Source organism: Zootoca vivipara, chromosome 3 (genome assembly GCF_965207765.1).
Source record: "Zootoca vivipara chromosome 3, rZooViv2.hap1.1, whole genome shotgun sequence".
NCBI classification, from domain to species: domain Eukaryota; kingdom Metazoa; phylum Chordata; class Lepidosauria; order Squamata; family Lacertidae; genus Zootoca; species Zootoca vivipara.
In genome coordinates this window covers 91,686,919-91,704,466 of record NC_142586.1, presented here as the reverse complement: position 1 = coordinate 91,704,466, position 17,548 = coordinate 91,686,919, and the positions used below count along the sequence as shown (strand labels likewise).

Genomic DNA, 17,548 nt, shown 5'->3' with positions numbered 1-17,548 from the left:
ATTGGGCATAAAATCTAGCATCAAATTATCACCCTAGTTTATTTATTAATTCTCCTGTTGGGATGCAATGGCACTGAATGGTGACCTCCAAATATTGGAAGAGGTGTGTCAATCAGCACCCCTAAAAACAAAACAAAAAAGTGGGCTTGCTCTGGTTTAGTGGCTTTGCCTTCTATGGCTTGATGTTTTAATAAAACACACCCCGCCTCAGGCGAGCTACAGCTAAATGCTCGTGCCTTTTTTTTGCCAAGGTTTATTTGTTTTGCTTTGCATGACATCTTCGTTCCTGACAATCTCAACATCTCCCTAAACTTCAGGAAATTGCACCGAGCATTTCGGCATTTTCCTGGGGTGAAACTTTGTTTGTCTGTTTTTTGCTTGACGGTACTGAGACCGCTTTGTGCTGAAGTGTAAAGTGAACAAGACAGAAACGAGGGCGAGTTGTTGGGAAGCCTTCCCAGCTTTGTAGACATTATTTTGCTCCACTAGCTAGATCAGAGGTAGCAGCCAACCAATGTGTGGTGGCCTCCAGATGTTACTGAACTACATCTCCCATCATCCCTGACCATGGGCCATGCTGGCAAAGGCTGATGGGAGTTGGGGTCCAGCAACAACATTTGGAGGGCATAATATTGCCTACTCCAGAGCCCAGATGGTCAGTGACTTCTTTGCAGTGTATTCCCACAATCGATAACTCATTCCATTACCATGAGATTATCCTGCAACATGATTAAGGAAAATGTTTTGCATGGATCTCCACTTGTTGGGGTGCGTGGGTGTTACCAGATTATGGAGGTTAGTGAGAAATAACCTCATTCACATGGAAGAATACTGATGTCATGTGGTATTTATTTGCTTAATTTTCAGTTTCAGCAAATTCATACAGTAGTTTCTAAGCGGTGTACAATGAAGATACAAAAGATGTGCAAAGGATAAAATGTGTTAAAATGTACTGTTAAACTGGGGACGCGGGTGGCGCTGTGGTCTAAACCACTGAGCCTAGGGCTTGCCAATCGGAAGGCCGGCGGTTCGAATCCCCACAACAGGGTGAGCTCCCATTGCTCAGTCCCAGCTCCTGCCAACCTAACATTTCGAAAGAACATCAAAGTGCAAGTAGAGAAATAGGTACCGCTCCGGCGGAAAGGTAAACGGCGTTTCTGTGCGCTGCTCTGGTTTCACCAGAAGCAGCTTAGTCATGCTGGCCACATGACCCAGAAAAACTGTCTACGGACAATCGTCGGCTCCCTCGGCCAGTAAAGCGAGATGAGCGCCGTAAACCCAGAGCCGTTTGCGACTGGACTTAACTGTCAGGGGCATAGCTGTCAAGTTCTCCCTTTTTTAAAAGGGAAATTCCCTTATGCTGAATAGGCTTCCTCGTGAGAAAAGGGAAAACTTGACAGCTATGGTCAGGGGTCCTTTACCTTTACCCTTTTACTCTTAAACCAGAAAAGCTTACTTAAAATGCCTGTTGAAATCTTTAAAAGTCTTCATCAGACACCTGATGTTCAAAAGGGAAGGGACTTGTCTAAAGGGCCCAGCTTCTCAGGATGACTGAGGGGGCCCTGATGTCACGCATGGAGCCAGGGGGTGGAACCAAAAGCCCTCTGAACAATGTGGGGCTCAAAGTGCCTCAGCCCTCAGGAACTAGCACCTATGGTAGAGCTTTTCAATTTGTGTGTCACGCAACACGTTAGTATGTCGACTACAGTGTGTAGGTATGTTGCACAAATGCTCCCCACACTCCTTCTGGGGCTGGACAGGGTTCGTTTAACTTTCGGTTTGCTAGTAAAACTGAATTACTGTGTCATGAAATGACGCAAACTGAATTACAGTGGTACCTCGACATCAGAATGACTCGACTTCTGAAGGTTTCAACTTACAAAGTCGGCAAACCCGGAAGTCTTTTCACCACGTGCACGTTCTGCGCCTGCTCAGAAGTGCTAAATCGCACTTTGTACATGTGCAACACAGACGCTTCGACAACCGAAGGATTCGACTTACGAAGAGCGCCATGGAACGGATCGCCTTCGTAAGTCGAAGTACCACTGTACTGTGTCACAAAATGATGCCTGTCCAAAAAGTGTGTCGCCAACTTGAAAAGTTTGGCAAGCTCTGACCTACGGACCTGTGTGATCTCAGCCGGGAGAGAAATCCAGAGAATTAGGCCCACAAATCTGAATACACAGTTTCTAGTGGAGATGAGCTGTGCGTCTGACCCAGGGGTCCCCAAACTAAGGCCCGGGGGCCTGATGCGACCCAATCACCTTCTCAATCCGGCCTGCGGACGGTCCGGGAATCAGCATGTTTTTACATGAGTAGAATGTGTCCTTTTATTTAAAATGCATTTGTGGGGCGTAGGAATTCGTTCATTTCCCCCCCCCCCAAAAAAAATAGTCTGGCCCCCCACAATGTCTGAGGGACAGTGGACCGGCCCCCTGCTGAAAAAGTTTGTTGACCCCTGTGACCCATGAGAGACTACTAACAGTGACTCCCCTGAATAGCTCAGTGATCAGGCACCAGACAGGCCTTATGATGTCCTGGACCCAAGATTTTACCTTGAACTTGGCCTGGTAGCATATGAGCAGCCCATATGATTGTGTTACTGTTGTGCTATGGTTGTTGAAGTACCACTTCCTACATTTTCTGCCACACAGGTAGTTGTCATGTGTTAAGGATACAGCCTTGCAGTTCCAGCCCCTCCTCATTCTTTATTGCTCTCTACACCAGGGGTCCCCAGACTTACCGGGCTTTGGGCCGGTGCCCGCCGCGCCGACTGCGCGGCGGGCCGGAGGGCGGGGAAGTGCGCGCCCGTGCGCATGCGCACACGCACACGGTCGGGGAAAAAAATCGCTGAAAATCGCTTGTGCGCATGCGTATGGGCCTCCCCCGACCCGGAAGTGCATCGGAAATGACCTCTTCTGGGTCGGGAGAGACCCATACGCATGCGCACAAAGGATTTTCGGCGATTTTTTGCCGATTTTGAAGATTGCCGCCGCGCCGCGCGCCTTAGGAGCGGGCGGCGGCAACGGGCGGCGGGGGTCGTCGCGGGCCGGATTGGGCGGCTAATTGGGCCGCATCCGGCCCGGGGGCCGTAGTCTGGGTACCCCTGCTCTACACTTTCCATATATACCTGCCTCTTAAACACACTCTCTGGCAATATCGAGAGTAATCGTTTCCAACGTAGACTAAAATTAGACAGTATAGTGTTGTAGCCGGCAATGAAAATGGGATATTGTTGGCAAATGTGGCTCTTTGATCAGACTGTCCACTCCAGGAAAAAACTGACACAGAGCCGTTCTGTATACGTAGTGTTACCTTTGCAGGTATTAAGAGCTGGCAGTGAAAAGATGGGGCGCCCAAAGGAAATAATAATAATAATAATAATAATAATAATAATAATAATAATAATAATAATAATATATTATTATTTATACCCCGCCCATCTGGCTGGGTTTCCCCAGCCACTCTGGGCGGCTTCCAACAGAAAAATGAAATAAAATAATCAATTAAACATTAAAAGCCTCCCTAAACAGGGCTGCCTTCAGGTGTCTTCTAAAAATCTGGTAGCTGTTTTTCTCTTTGACATCTGATGGGAGGGCGTTCCACAGGGCGGGCGCCACCACTGAGAAGGCCCTCTGTGGATGGAGACAGGAGACCCACCAGCCCATTGTAGTTTGTCAGCAGATCTCTGCACACTTTGAAAACCATTTCTCGCAGTCATGAGGGCTAGTAACATTCAATTTTTTAAAACGTGTCTGATTTTTACTATTGTTCAACATGGGTGCAGAGGATGGAAGCAACCCTGTTGTGACTGTGTGAACTAATGTGGCTGCTACATCCACCCAAGCCGTAATTGGGTTTGGGCTGTGTCTCCAGTATGTTCTCTTTATTTGCAAACTTGCATGATGAACGTGCTTGGCAATTTCTCAGGAAGCGGATCACAGAACTATAGGCTTTAAAACATTTGGCAAGTCATATGTACCTTTTGTATTCTGGCAAGAACTCTGCACCTCGTACAATAGTTTATAAGGACCACATTCTGCTCTCAATTATTGCCAGATCCAAACCTCGTTGAAGCCAAGGGAAAGACCCCTGTTGGCTTCCGTGGCTGCAATGCCATTCCCCTTTGCAATCGCACACCATTACGCAAGGCTGGCCAGCAGATGAGCAGGACGTGGATGGTTTGGCAGGTAGGCCTGGTTGCCTAAAAAGGCCTGCTTGAACCCCTGTTGAATGACGTCCGTGCAAAATGTGCTGGAGTGGCTTTGCAGCGAGTGATGGACAACCTGAGTCACTTTCCCAGAAGAGAGAGAGAGAGAGAGAAAAACACATAAGATTAGTTGACACCAGAGCTGAAAACTCAAGTTTTTCCCCTTCCTTCCATGAAACATAAATGGTTCTCTGCCACCCCTGCTTTATCTTCATAACAGCTGGGATAGTTTGGGTGGTTTTGAGATGCATTTTAAATAAAAGTACACATTCTACTCATGTAAAAACACGCTGATTCCCAGACCGACCACGGACCGGATGTAGAAGGCAATTGGGCCACATCTGGCCCCTGGGCCTTAGGTTGCCTGCCCCTGCACTAGATGGTCCCTTCCAACTCCACACTTCCATGATTCTTCTAACCCTCTGAGGCAGGTTAGGCTGAGTGATAGATATTGGCCCAAGGTTATCCAATGGGCTTCAGGGCTGAGTGGGCAGCTGAACTGGGATCCGCTCCCATCATAGCCCGGTGCTCCAAGCACTGCAACCCAGGTGTGGCATGGGCCAGCCTTTAGCAATTAAGATGGTAGGTGAAGGTACTCGCAAGTTAAACTTACCAATTTGTTTTGAACACGTTTTCCCCACCCCTGTGCATATAAAATCTGAAAATCTGTCAGTTTCATGTAGAATTTTTATTACCTTTTCATGTTTTTTGCCTACATTTGATGATGGTGGTATTAAATTATTATTATTATTATTATTATTATTATTATTTGTATGCTGCCCATCTGACTGGGCTGCCTCAGCCATCCTGGGCAGCTCCCAACAAATTATTAAAAACACATCAACCATTAAAACAGTCTGTGAACAAGGCTGCCTTCAGATGTCTTCTAAAAGTCAAATAGTTGTTTATTTCCCTGACATCTGGTGGGAGGGCGTTCCACAGGGTAGGTGCCATTGTGAGAAGGCCCTCTGCCTGGTTCCTTGTAAGTTGACTTCTCACAGGAAACCGCCAGAAGGCCCTTGGAGCTGGATCTCAGTGTCTGGGCTGGACACGTACCTTCAGGTGTACAGGGCCTGATATTACAGAATTTGTTTTTATACAATATTGCTATCTGGTTTGGTCTTCCTTTTGAGAAAAAAACCGGGTGCAACTCAGCAATGATAATGATGAGCTACAGATGACACTGTATGAAGAGAGTCCTAGAACTGCTGCAGAAGGGCATGTGAAGTTGTCTTGTTCTGGGTCATTCTGTTGGTTTATCTACTGGCGCTGTCTAGTTCAGGGGTAGCCCCCTCTAGATGTTGCTGGACCACAATTCCCACCACCCCTGACCATTGGTCGTGATGGCTGGGACTGATGGAAGTTGTAGTCTATCAACATCTGGATGGCACCATGTTGTTGACTACCTTTGGCTCAGTTCAACAGGAAAGTACTGAGGGAGGGGTCTTCCCCAGCCATTCTGCCTGAGATCCTTAGCCAAGGGCCAGGGGTGGAACATGGATCTTCTAGGAGGTACCACTGAGTGATGGCCCCCACCCAAGAGAACGATGAAAAGGCCAACATTTATATTTAATCAGAGCTAGTTCAGGTGAGAGAATTGAGGTTAACAAATAGGGATCTTGGTGCTAGGAGTTCAGACTGCCATCAGGAAGGATCGCTTGAACAGATTAACAACTCACAGCCTCTGCTACAGCAAAAGTAGGAAGAACAGGGGGAGTTATGGTCAAACTAGACCAGAAAATCATTGTGTGATTTGTGTAGTTTCGATGAATATGTGTGGAGTATATTGGGTCCACAATGCCAACCACATGCTGCAGTCCCAATGAAAATCCTTGTACCCACAAAGCTGATATTAGTTCTGGATTTCTTTTTTTTTTGGGGGGGGGGAGGTTAAACTCCTCCTCTCTTTGCACCATTAAAATCTTGAAATGCAGCCACACAGCAGATGCTCTCTAGTTTGTCCTTGATGTACCTTATTGGAAAGTTTACTAAATCGATAGAATCAACAGGTCCCCACTGCCATCTGCTCTCTCTGTGTGCATGAGTCAGTGTTTATGGTGCACCCAATGTAACTTAGAAGTCGACTTGTAGTTTAAAGTTGCATTCATGTCTGTTTATCGATGGCGCTGGGTTCAGAAGAGCATTCCTGGGGATGTTTGCTCACCTTGGCGACCTTAAAGAATGTACAGCCGAACTCTGTATTCTCATGATACACTGCTAACAAATAGTCGGTTATATAACCAAATAACCATCACCTTACAGCAGGGGCCAGCAAACTTTTTCAGCAGGGGGCCGGTCCACTGCCCCTCAGACCTTGTGGGGGGCCGGACTATATTTTGAAAGAAAAAAATGAACGAATTCCTATGCCCCACAAATAACCCAGAGATGCATTTTAAATAAAAGGACACATTCTACTCATGTAAAAACCTGCTGATTCCCGGACCATCTGCGGGCAGGATTTAGAAGGCGATTGGGCCGCATCCGGCCCCCGGGCCTTAGTTTGGGGACCCCTGCCTTACAGTATAGGTTTTGGAGGTTTGTGTGAGGTCATCATTTAGTACTTTGGGTGTGAAGCAGAGGGAGGGGTGGTGGTTCCCATAATGGTGGTTGTGGGTAGGGGGATGGGGCACTAAGGTGGGGACACTATGTGGGGAGACTCAGATGCCTACAGGCCATCCCACTAGGCAGGCACCTTGTGGAATGGCTGCTGTGCCCTCTGGCCTGCTAGTATTCTATTGGTTCACAATGAAGTCTCATGCATCCACCTTTTGATTGTAGATGGAGGCGACTTGGCATGTATTACTGAGATCTGGATGGAACTGATCTAACCCAGCTTTGCCCACATAGGTACTTGGTGCAGTACGGATTTGTCACTCTTCCTTTTTTCAGCTTTAAAGTATCTTATTTTGGTATTGCATCGTATTGCAGTTGTAGCTCATTGTACTTCCCTTGACACATAAGAAGGGAAATTTGCATGCATGGATGTTTCACTTTTCACTGCAAGTTAAAACATGTCAATGCGACACTGGTAGTGCAGGTCAGGATTGCCAGTTTTACAAGAAAAAGCACTGGGCAAGTTGGGATGTCACAACAAACCATGGTTTATCTTGACAAGAGCGAGCAGCTGTGGGCCTTGGGTTGGTGTGTTCTGTTCCCCACCTCCTCTTCCAATGCAGTCATGAGGCGGAGGTGGGAAGGTCTTGTTTCCTTTTTAGATTTCATTTTGCCTGAATCCGACAAACTGTGGTTTGAAATTGGCTTGTTTTAACAAACCACGGTTACATTTAGGGTTTGGACAGCACACGAAAGTGTGGTTAATTTTTTTTTAAAAAGTTAGAGACCCCGACTCACTTTGTCTCTTTCCCATCAGTGTTCTGTAATGGTTAGCTACGGTTTGGGAGACTAGGTTCTAAATCCCCACTTGGTGACCTTGGGCTAGTCACTTCCTCTCAACCTAGCCTACATCGCAGGGTTGTTGTAGAGATTAAACGAGAAGGTGGGGAACCATGTATACCTTGAGTTTCTTGGAGAAAAAGATAGGATGTCCATGAATGGACCATGGTTCAAACTGTTAGTACTATTTGCCTCAGCTGATCACTGTGGGACAGGGGAGTATCTAGCCCATGAAAGGCATTTCCCAAGCCCTGTGCAATGCAAGCCTGTCACCTGCCACTAAATCTGGCTCTGGGCAATGGACAATGGTATCTGGGCACAGATGCTGCTACACTGTTAAAGCTAAGCAGGTCATGTCTTAATGATGGACATTCTGCTAGTAAATAAATCAGTGAAAGCAAGACTAGCGTTTTTATTTTCCAAGATCTTATTGAATTCAATGAATCACATTGTCCTGTGGAGAATTTTATATGCTTTTTGAAAAGCTAACGCACTCTGGGTTATATCAGAAATACGTAAAGCAGGTCAACACAAGTGAAAGAGGATGTAGTCTGGGTTTGAAATGTGCTTTTATTTTCCTCCAGTGTCCCGGCAATGATGAAATTCTAACCCACTTTGCTGTGGTTTGTAGTAACTTCTGGCCTTGAAAGCCTGGATCTCAGTTCTGTTACCTCTTTGTAATGCACAGAGAGATTGAGCCAAAGAATGGGATGAGCAAAGAATCTTGGAGCCATGAGTTAAAGCTACTCTGATCTTTAAAACCCTAACCACCCTGCCATATTCATTCATTGCAACACAGGAACATAGACAGCAGCCCCGATGAAAGGCAGGATGCCACCAGGTCTGGTTGCAACATGAAAATTTGCAGGCTCAATGTTGGAATCCAATTTCATTCTATACATTTATATCCATATCTACTGTATGTGATTGTTTGTAACCTGTTGGGTGCTGCAATTATTTTCTGTACCATCTTGTTTTGAACTAGTTTTGAGCTAGTTTTTCTTCTCAGTGAAATCCTGAAAGCCCATAACCAACAGAATGCATGTTGTCTTTTCTCGTTTGCAGGTTCTGAAAACCAAAGATCTAACATCACCTATGCAGCGCTACATTGATAGCAAGGTAGTTAAAACCAGAGCTGAAGGCGAGTGGCTATCTTTCGATGTAACTGATGCAGTACACGAGTGGCTCCACCACCGAGGTGACCGTATCCTAAGCCTTTGATCATTTAGAGCCTGCCTATGCTAAATCTAAATAGTTTCAGGTCTGCACTGGATCTAAAGGCAATTTCCCCTCCCTTCCCTTGTGTTTTGCAGACAGGAATCTTGGATTTAAGATAAGTTTACACTGTCCATGTTGCACGTTCGTGCCTTCAAATAATTATATCATCCCAAATAAAAGTGAAGAGCTAGAGGCAAGATTTGCAGGTAATGACAAAGCATAAAAATTAAAATTGTTATGTGATAAATAAGAGGAGTTTTTACAGTACATGGAAAATACAAAAACCCAGTTCATTGAAAAGATTGAGGTCTGGGTGTGTATTGTGTGTGTGTGTGTGTGTGTGTGTGTGTGTGTGTGTGTGTGTGTGTGTGCAGAAAGAGTGATATTAGTCTCCTTCCTGAAAGATAGCTCACCACATTTCTCTAGTGCAGCTAAGAGGGAAAGCTCATCGTAACACCAAAGTTTATTGAAGCCAAATATTATTTGGATGATAACTGGGATTCCCAGAAGCGTGATGCAAATCCCTGACTGGCTCCAAAATCCAAGTGGATTCGTCAACTGAATCAAGTGGAAGCAAGTGGATCGTGGTTATTGAGTACTAGCAAATGAGAACAAAGGAAACATTTGTGGATATATTTTTTTAAAAAAACTGCAGTCCACAAGAGGGTTTCCGGGTGGAATAATAATAATGATAATAATTTATTATTTATACCCCACCCATCTGGCTGGGTTTCCCCAGCCACTCTGGGCGGCTTCCAACCGAATATTAAAAACAGTACAGCATCAAACATTAAAAACTTCCCTAAACAGGGCCGCCTTCAGTTGTCTTCTAAAAGTAAAATAGTTACTTATTGCCTTGACATCTGCTGGGAGGGCATTCCACAGGGCGGGTGCCACTACCGAGAAGGCCCTCTGTCTGGTTTCCTGCAACATGGCTTCTCGCAATGAGGGAACCGCCAGAAGGCCCTCGGTGCTGGATCTCAGTGCAATACATTGGAATTAAATCCATCTTGCAACAATAAAGGAACCCATAAATCGATTTAACAAAAAATTACAACAAAATTGAGAGGAATCAAACTCAGGGATAATTTAAATTGCCTGAGAAAGCAAGATGAAGGGTCCCCATCCCATTGTCCATCTTAAATCATGCCCTGAGTTTGTTGCTTTTGCGTGTAGCTTAATTTACAGGGCCTCAAATAATGGGATCTGGAAGGATGAGTGTGTGTTTGTGTACAGAGATTGGGTTGTTGTTTTTCCTTTAGTGATGATACTTGGGTGGGTTTCGGTATCCTGTCGAAATTTATTTCCTGTTATCTTCTATTGCAATCTAACCCCATACAAACCAATGAGTCAGACTATTGTTTTTCAGCCTTAGACTGCAGTCCTAAGCATGCATATTAGGGTGTTAGTCCTATTGTGCTCAGTGGGACTTGCTTCTAAGTAAGCATGCTTAGGAGTGGACTGCACAGCATTTTTAGCTTGGATGAGTAGAATATATCAGAAGCATAGAGTTAATATTTGAATTAAATAAATATCTAAATGCATGTTGTACTGAAATAACTGCGAAAGAAAAAAAACTTTAATATACTGTATTGTATTACAACTGACTCAGTGACTAATCATGAATGCAGATGAAGTTTATGATATAGTTCATCTCCTGGCATTGTTATGTGCTGAAATTGCATTTTTTATTTATTTTATCTGATTGAGGGCAGAATACGTGTTCAGCTTAGATACTTCTCCAAGCTTGACAGATTAGGAACATGCCATGGGTTCACACAGCCTCCACCTTCTGTTGTACACCAGTTCCAACTTCCATTTCTAGGTTGTTCTAACCATAGTTTGCCATGATATCCTACGCCGAACCATGATTAGTGCTAACCTACAAAGCATGGTTTACAAACACGTTTCAAATCATGGTTTGGGGCTCAGCATTAACCGTAGTTTCTACAACTCAGACGTCATACTATAGTAAAATAAAGATGAGTGTTGGTGTGTGATGAAGGAAGGCAGTGCTATAGAACTCCCCAAACAAAGGTTTGGAAGGTTGTCTCAAAGGAGCCACAGCAATCAGCATAATGAGAACTTCTTATGAAATTTACATATGCATATCAGCATGCGATAAATGCTCCCACCCAATGCCAGTGCCCCCTGATTTTTTTCCTGTGGTTCAAGTTTCTTGTAAAAGGTTGGTTTATATAATTTGTTCCAGAAGAGCAGCACAATATTTATTACCAAAATGTATTTTTTAAAGGTATTGATGACTACTACACATATCCCAGTGGTGAGAAATCTTTAAAGCCCAGTAGGAAAAAAAACAGTGGGAAGACCCCACATCTTCTGCTAATGTTATTGCCCTCCTACAGACTTGAGTCGCAACAGTCCAGTCGGCGGAGGAAGCGTGCTCTAGATGCTGCCTATTGTTTTAGGTAATTATGGATTGAGGCGTTGTCTCTGCCTGTCTGCCTGCATGCATAGAAATAGGTTAACATTCATAGAATATAAATACAGCCCCATAATTCATTGATTCTGTAAAAAAAATGATAATGCCTCTTGCTGGGTATGAACAAAGAGCAGTAGTTGAACACCCGGGTTCTTATAGTCTTCTTACAACTGATTTAATGTATCAAAATCTGAATTTTGTTCCCAGTAAATTCCTTTATCTCCTACTGGCCTTAGTTATAATGAAGGGAGCACATTTACTTCCCACTACCCCCACCCCACCCCTGCGCAGAAAACAAAAAAAACTGCATAGACATTGTGGCCAAGTTTAGATGTAGCAGGAAACAGTATTTTCTGGCAATATGGAATGACCTGTGATGAGCTTTGGGCTTGCATAGTACATTTGTATCTCTCTCCTACTCCATAAGGAAACTGGTTTGCTCTAATAGCCCACCCACACTTCTGAACCCAGAGTTCTGAAACAACAGTTTGAACCTGGTATATCATCACTAACCATAAGTTAACTAAACCATCGGTCCCTGAGTTCTGGTGTCATGGGAAACAAGCTAAGCTAGCCCACATCCTATGCACACCTGCTTAGGAAAAAGTCCCGCTGAACTTGTGAGATTTTCTTTTTTAATACAGTGCACAGGAAAGCACTGCAGTATGCCAAGAGAGAACCCCTGGTGTGCCCCTAAAACTTAAGTGAATAAAAAAAAATGAAAGTCCTGTAAGTCCCTCCGCAGAGCAGGCGGCCCACTGCATCTCTGAATGATTTGCTGTTCTAGTCTTGCTTCCCTCCGACCAGCCTCCATTGGAGACGAATAATGCTGTCATGTTTCTGCGTTGCATTTGTTTGAATCATCCATTCACTCCTGATGGAAAGAGTAGGGATTTAAGAAGGCATTGATTTCCGTTCCGACCCATGTTCATCGCACGCAGCACTGTTTCTGTTCTCCTGCAGTTCAGTTTCTGATTTAAAGTCATCTCTCTGCCTGCTGTGGTGGGACTTTATGGAATTAATAATGTAAATAATTATTTGCTGGATTGATTACTGGCCATTTCCGCTCCATTTTCCATTGCCGTGAGATTGCTTCAACATCCCTAGCAGCAAGATAGATCAGAATCAACAGTTTTTGGAGGAGATGTACCCAGAGGAATGACTCATGCAGAAACACCATTGGGCAAGTTTCAGATGAACTGCCTCGTGTATTAAAAGTGGGCATGAGAAGGCCGTGGAGTCACCACAGGCTAGCTGTACCTCCTTTTTTAAAAAAATATAATTTTTATTCATTTTTTTACATTAACAACAAACAAAACATACATACAAATAACACATATTTTTTTTCCATGATTATTCACATTGTTATTTTAATGATATAGGGACTTCCCTCAGTCCCCCCCTTTAAGCGATATTGTCCATTCAAATATTTAGCAGGTTCCTCTTATGAAATCTTACACTATATTAATAATTCTTAATATAATCTTAAAATTATTTCTCATACACTGCCAAAAGCCTAAACTCTGCTTTCTTAAAGATAAATTAAATAAGGCTAGCTGTATCTCCTAAGGGACCCAGGTGGCACTGTGGTTAAACCACTGAGCCTAGGGCTTGCTGATCAGAAGGTCGGCGGTTCGAATCCCTGTGACGGGGTGAGCTCCCGTTGCTCGGTCCCAGCTCCTGCCAACCTAGCAGTTCGAAAGCACGTCAAAATGCAAGTAGATAAATAGGAACCGCTACAGTGGGAAGGTAAACGGTGTTTCCATGTGCTGCTCTGGTTTGCCAGAAGCGGCTTTGTCATGCTGGCCACATGACCTGGAAGCTATACGCCGGCTCCCTCGGCCAATAATGCGAGATGAGCGCCGCAACCCCAGAGTCGGTCATGACTGGACCTAATGGTCAGGGGTCCCTTTACCTTTACCTTTAGCTGTATCTCCTAGGGGCCAGTGATGCTTCCATCATCCATGGCTACACATTTGACCCATGTGAAAAGGACCCTACTTGCATATCATATGGAACTCAATCAACCAAGGAGAGGATCCTGGTAGGTCCAGAGTCCATTCCCAGCCCTCTGGTTTCAAGTAGGAGTTCTGCAGGGGCCTTTTCTTGCGTTTACTGAACAGGTAACCAACTGGAGGTTACAGGGATGGCCCACATGCTTTTATCTATTTCATTAACAGAATTTATATACCACTTCCCCAACAGAAGACCTAGAAGTGACTTAGACTGGACAATATAAAAGATTTGTTATATGATACTAATAAAAGTCTTTAAAAATGCAAGGGGGTTATTACTATTACCGCAGGGATAGCAAACCTGGCACCCTCAGATGTTGTTGGACTCTAGCTCCCATCATCTGGTCTAACCCCCTGCAATGCAGGAATCTCAATGAAAGCATCCATGGCACATGGCCAGCCAGGTTTGATGGAACACTGCATAGGGCTTACCAAGAATCTCTGTTTAGAGTTGCATTGAGCTCAGCTTCTTGCTCCCCAGCCCAGTTTTGGTGGTTGTGACTCTAATAATATGCTTGTGTGCAATTGCATTTTTAGGAACGTGCAAGACAACTGCTGCCTGCGCCCATTTTATATTGACTTCAAGAGAGATCTGGGATGGAAATGGATACATGAACCTAAAGGATACCATGCAAATTTCTGCGCAGGAGCTTGTCCTTATTTATGGAGCTCAGATACTCAGCATAGTAGAGTAAGTCTCTTCCTTTGCGGGGGGTGGGGTTAGAGTTGTTTCCTGATAGAATATTAACGCTATATTGGGTGGGGGTGGGTGCAGAAAAGCAGGATTTTTGATAATAAAAATGAGTTTTTCTTTGTCCTCCCCCTGTAAAACAAAAACCTGACAGCTAATGTATTATACTAGTGTATTATTGACATAATACATTTCCAATGCAATAAAATCTGGTGCTGCCAAAGTTTTTTTAAAAAAATAACTGGTGCAAGATGTCTAGTCTGCACACCAACTGAACATATTTCAAACACAGGTCTGCCTTAACAGCTTGTATTTTTAAGTCCAGTTGCACGGCACACTCTGGCAGAATATCCTCCATCTACCATCGCGGGTTTTATGGGATTATGGGAGTTATAGTCCGGCAACATCTGGAGGACCACAGGTTCCCCAGCCATGCCCTAAAACAGTCAATGCCCAAGCAGGGCCAGGGCGATTTCATTCCGACCTCAGTGCCTTCTCCCTGCTCAAGCAGATGCCTGAGGAGTAGCAGCAACAGTTTCCTGGGCCTGTCCTGTTCTAAAATCAGTTTAGGCCCTTCTGTAGGCCAGGTTTTGATCCTCCACACAGCCCTAATGCACTGACTCCACCCATGGAAGTCATTCTAGGGCAGGCCTGCGCAACTAATAATAATAATAATAATTTATTATTTGTACCCCGCCCATCTGGCCGGGTTCCCCCAGCCACTCTGGGCGGCTTCCAACAAAACAGAAATTCTAAAATACAGAAATCCATCAAACATTAAAATACAGAAATCCATCAAACATTAAAAGCTTCCCTAAACAGGGCTGCCTTGAGATGCCTTCTAAAGGTCTGGTAATTGTTGTTCTCTTTGACCTCTAGTGGGAGGGCATTCCACAGGGTGGGTGCCATTACCGAGAAGGCCCTCTGCCTGGTTCCCTGTGGGACTTCTATGTTGCGCAGGCCTGTTCTAGAGAAAGGAATTCTCCTGGGCGGCTGTGATCAGGATTGGGTGTGTTCCCATGTGCTGGCTTGTGAAAACCCAGCACAGAATCTAGGGTCTGGCACACACTTTGGCATCCTGAAAATCTTGGCTTTTGTTGCTAACACAAAAGCCAGCTTCTCTTGGTTGCAGAGAGAAAGCTCGAAAGATTTGGGGCAGCGCCTGCTTATTTGAGGAGCTAAGGAAAGGTTGGGAAGGGTGGCTCTCGGTCTGCCCTTTGTAATTCCTCTGCCCCCCATTCTACACCTCAAACCCCCTTGCCATTTTTTTCTCTGCTCTGTCCCAGTGCCACCTCAGCCCGTTCTCTGTGTCCTATTCCAGTGCCATCCTACTCTCCTTTTTAAACAGAAACAGTTTAAGCCCAGGTTTCAAGAGATCAAAATGCTCACAGGAAGCTGCCTCATCCAGAGTCAGACCATTGGTCCATCTACCTCAGAGTGGGGAACCTTTTATGGCCAGATCCTTACCTCTGCGTGATGGAACCTAGCACCTTCTGCAGAGCACATGCTCTGTTCCTGAGCTATGCCCCTTTCTAAACTGAAAGTGGGTATAAATTATTGTGGAATTCACTGTTAATGGAGGTTAGAACTCTCAGTGGCTATACGTCACAATGGCTATATGCTGCTTTTAGTATACACATGCATAAAAAGCTGTTGGATGGCAGCTATGCGAGAGGGCAGTTGGCCCCGTGTCTTGCCTGTGCTCTTCCCAGAAGCAACTGGTTGTCCACTATGAATGAATGAATCAATTGATTATGGCCCACTATGGAAACAGGATCCTGGTCTGATAAGCCTTTGATCTGATCCAGCGTCCCAGTTCTTAACGTTTGTAAAACCAAGCTGAAACCCATGGAACAGCTGTGCTGCTGAGTATCTGGAGGAAATGCCTTCATCTCTCTTTCCTCTCTTTCCAGGTTCTCAGCTTGTATAACACTATCAACCCAGAAGCCTCTGCGTCTCCATGCTGTGTATCCCAAGATCTGGAGCCCCTCACCATCTTGTATTACATTGGAAAAACGCCCAAAATCGAACAACTTTCTAACATGATCGTAAAGTCTTGCAAATGCAGCTAAGGGATATTCTGAAGCGGCACAGCAAGTGCATCCCCCCCCCCCCCCGGAAAAGAAAGGAAGAAAACAAAACATAAGAAGAAGAAGAAATGTAAAGAAAAACATAGGGTCTAGCAGTGATTTAAAAAAAAAAACAAAGGAGAAAAAAGCGGTACTAGTCCAAATCGTTTGAGAGTTTGTTTCATTGTTTTGTGTTTTGTTTATTAAAAAAAAATCACCTGAAGCAAAAACCGTGAAGGCCTTATCCTACATTTCAACTACTTGGTTAGTGAGATAGACAAGAAGGAATTTTCTTTTTAAAAAAAACAAAAGCAAAAAAAAAATACTAACAAGAAAGAAAAGAAAATGAAAAAAAACCTTTTAAAAAAATAAACACTGGAAGAATTTGATAGAGTTCTTATGTGAAAGGAAAAAAACAGGAAAACTATCCCATTCAGTGGAGTTGCTGTATCTGTTCCATGGCTTACTTGACCTCCGTGTTACGCCATAGATGCTCTACCCATTCCCTGTAGTTCTTAGAAATTAACAGCGCATTATTTATTTTTGTGTTATATGATCAAATGAGGGTGCATGTCATTGCCATGGGAGGGGGGACGGGATGAGGGAGCAAAACAAACAAACAAAAAACGGGCAGACCAAATAAACTGCAAGAAACCTGGTTTAATCCCTTAGGAACCTGAGCTCAAAAAAAGAAGAAGATTTTTTTAAAAAAATCCTGCAAACCATGATTTGCTTAGCTCAGTTCAAACAGTAGTTCGCTATTTTTAAGGAAGTCTACCTTAAAAAGAAAAAGCCACATACACCGTTGTTTTTCTTGCCAAGAGCCTAGGAAGGCTTTATACAAAGCCTCGCACCATTTGTTTTTATACTGAAAAGCTTAACAATAAAGGACATTTTTGTTTCAGTCTCAAAGACAAGTCTATTAGGATTCTTTTAAACATGCAAACATACCACCACCAACGACTGTAAATGAACTAAACCGTCAAGTTTAGTAAACCAGTGAAATATTTAACATGTACTGGTCTAATCTTCAGACCCTAATATGTTGCTGTACAGCTATTGCTTTGGGATTGTTTGTTTTATTTGTGTTTGTGCGCGCGGGTTTTTTTTTGTTTCTTTGTTTTGTATATGTAACCGTACCTATAGTATTACAATAGGTGGGTAGTAAGAAGCCAGCTTAATTGGAAACATATCTGTAGATCTCTATTGTAAACTATTAAAAAATTAAGTACTTTATGTGTAACGTGTAAATTTTCACCATATTTTTGTACTCTGTTAATACTGTCAACTCTGAAGAGTTTGAACTTAGGGGCTCTTGTTTATCACTTGGAATTGTCTGTTTCCCTCTAGCTGGCCAGTATGAGAGAAGCCCCTGTTTTTTTGTTTTCTCCCCCCCAACTTGCACTACAAATACATGTTTTGTAATATTTGCTATACATGAGCTTTGTATGTGGTTTTTCATCCTGACGATATAAGCTACCTGACTCCAATTTCATTCTGTTTCAGAAG

At 44.0% G+C, this 17,548-nt stretch overlaps 1 protein-coding gene across 1 annotated transcript in view; it reads left to right on the top strand.

Annotated features, from left to right (window-relative positions):
- Positions 1–17,275, top strand: part of TGFB2 (transforming growth factor beta 2) — an 85,587-nt gene extending 68,312 nt beyond the window's left edge. Inside the window, exons 3-7 of the mRNA XM_035111355.3 lie at positions 8,669–8,801; positions 8,917–9,027; positions 11,076–11,250; positions 13,817–13,970; positions 15,884–17,275. Of these exons, the coding sequence (XP_034967246.1) occupies positions 8,669–8,801; positions 8,917–9,027; positions 11,076–11,250; positions 13,817–13,970; positions 15,884–16,042 (732 nt within the window). The 3' untranslated portion in view covers positions 16,043–17,275. The remainder of the gene's footprint in view (positions 1–8,668; positions 8,802–8,916; positions 9,028–11,075; positions 11,251–13,816; positions 13,971–15,883) is intronic.
- Positions 17,276–17,548: the final 273 nt, after the last annotated feature.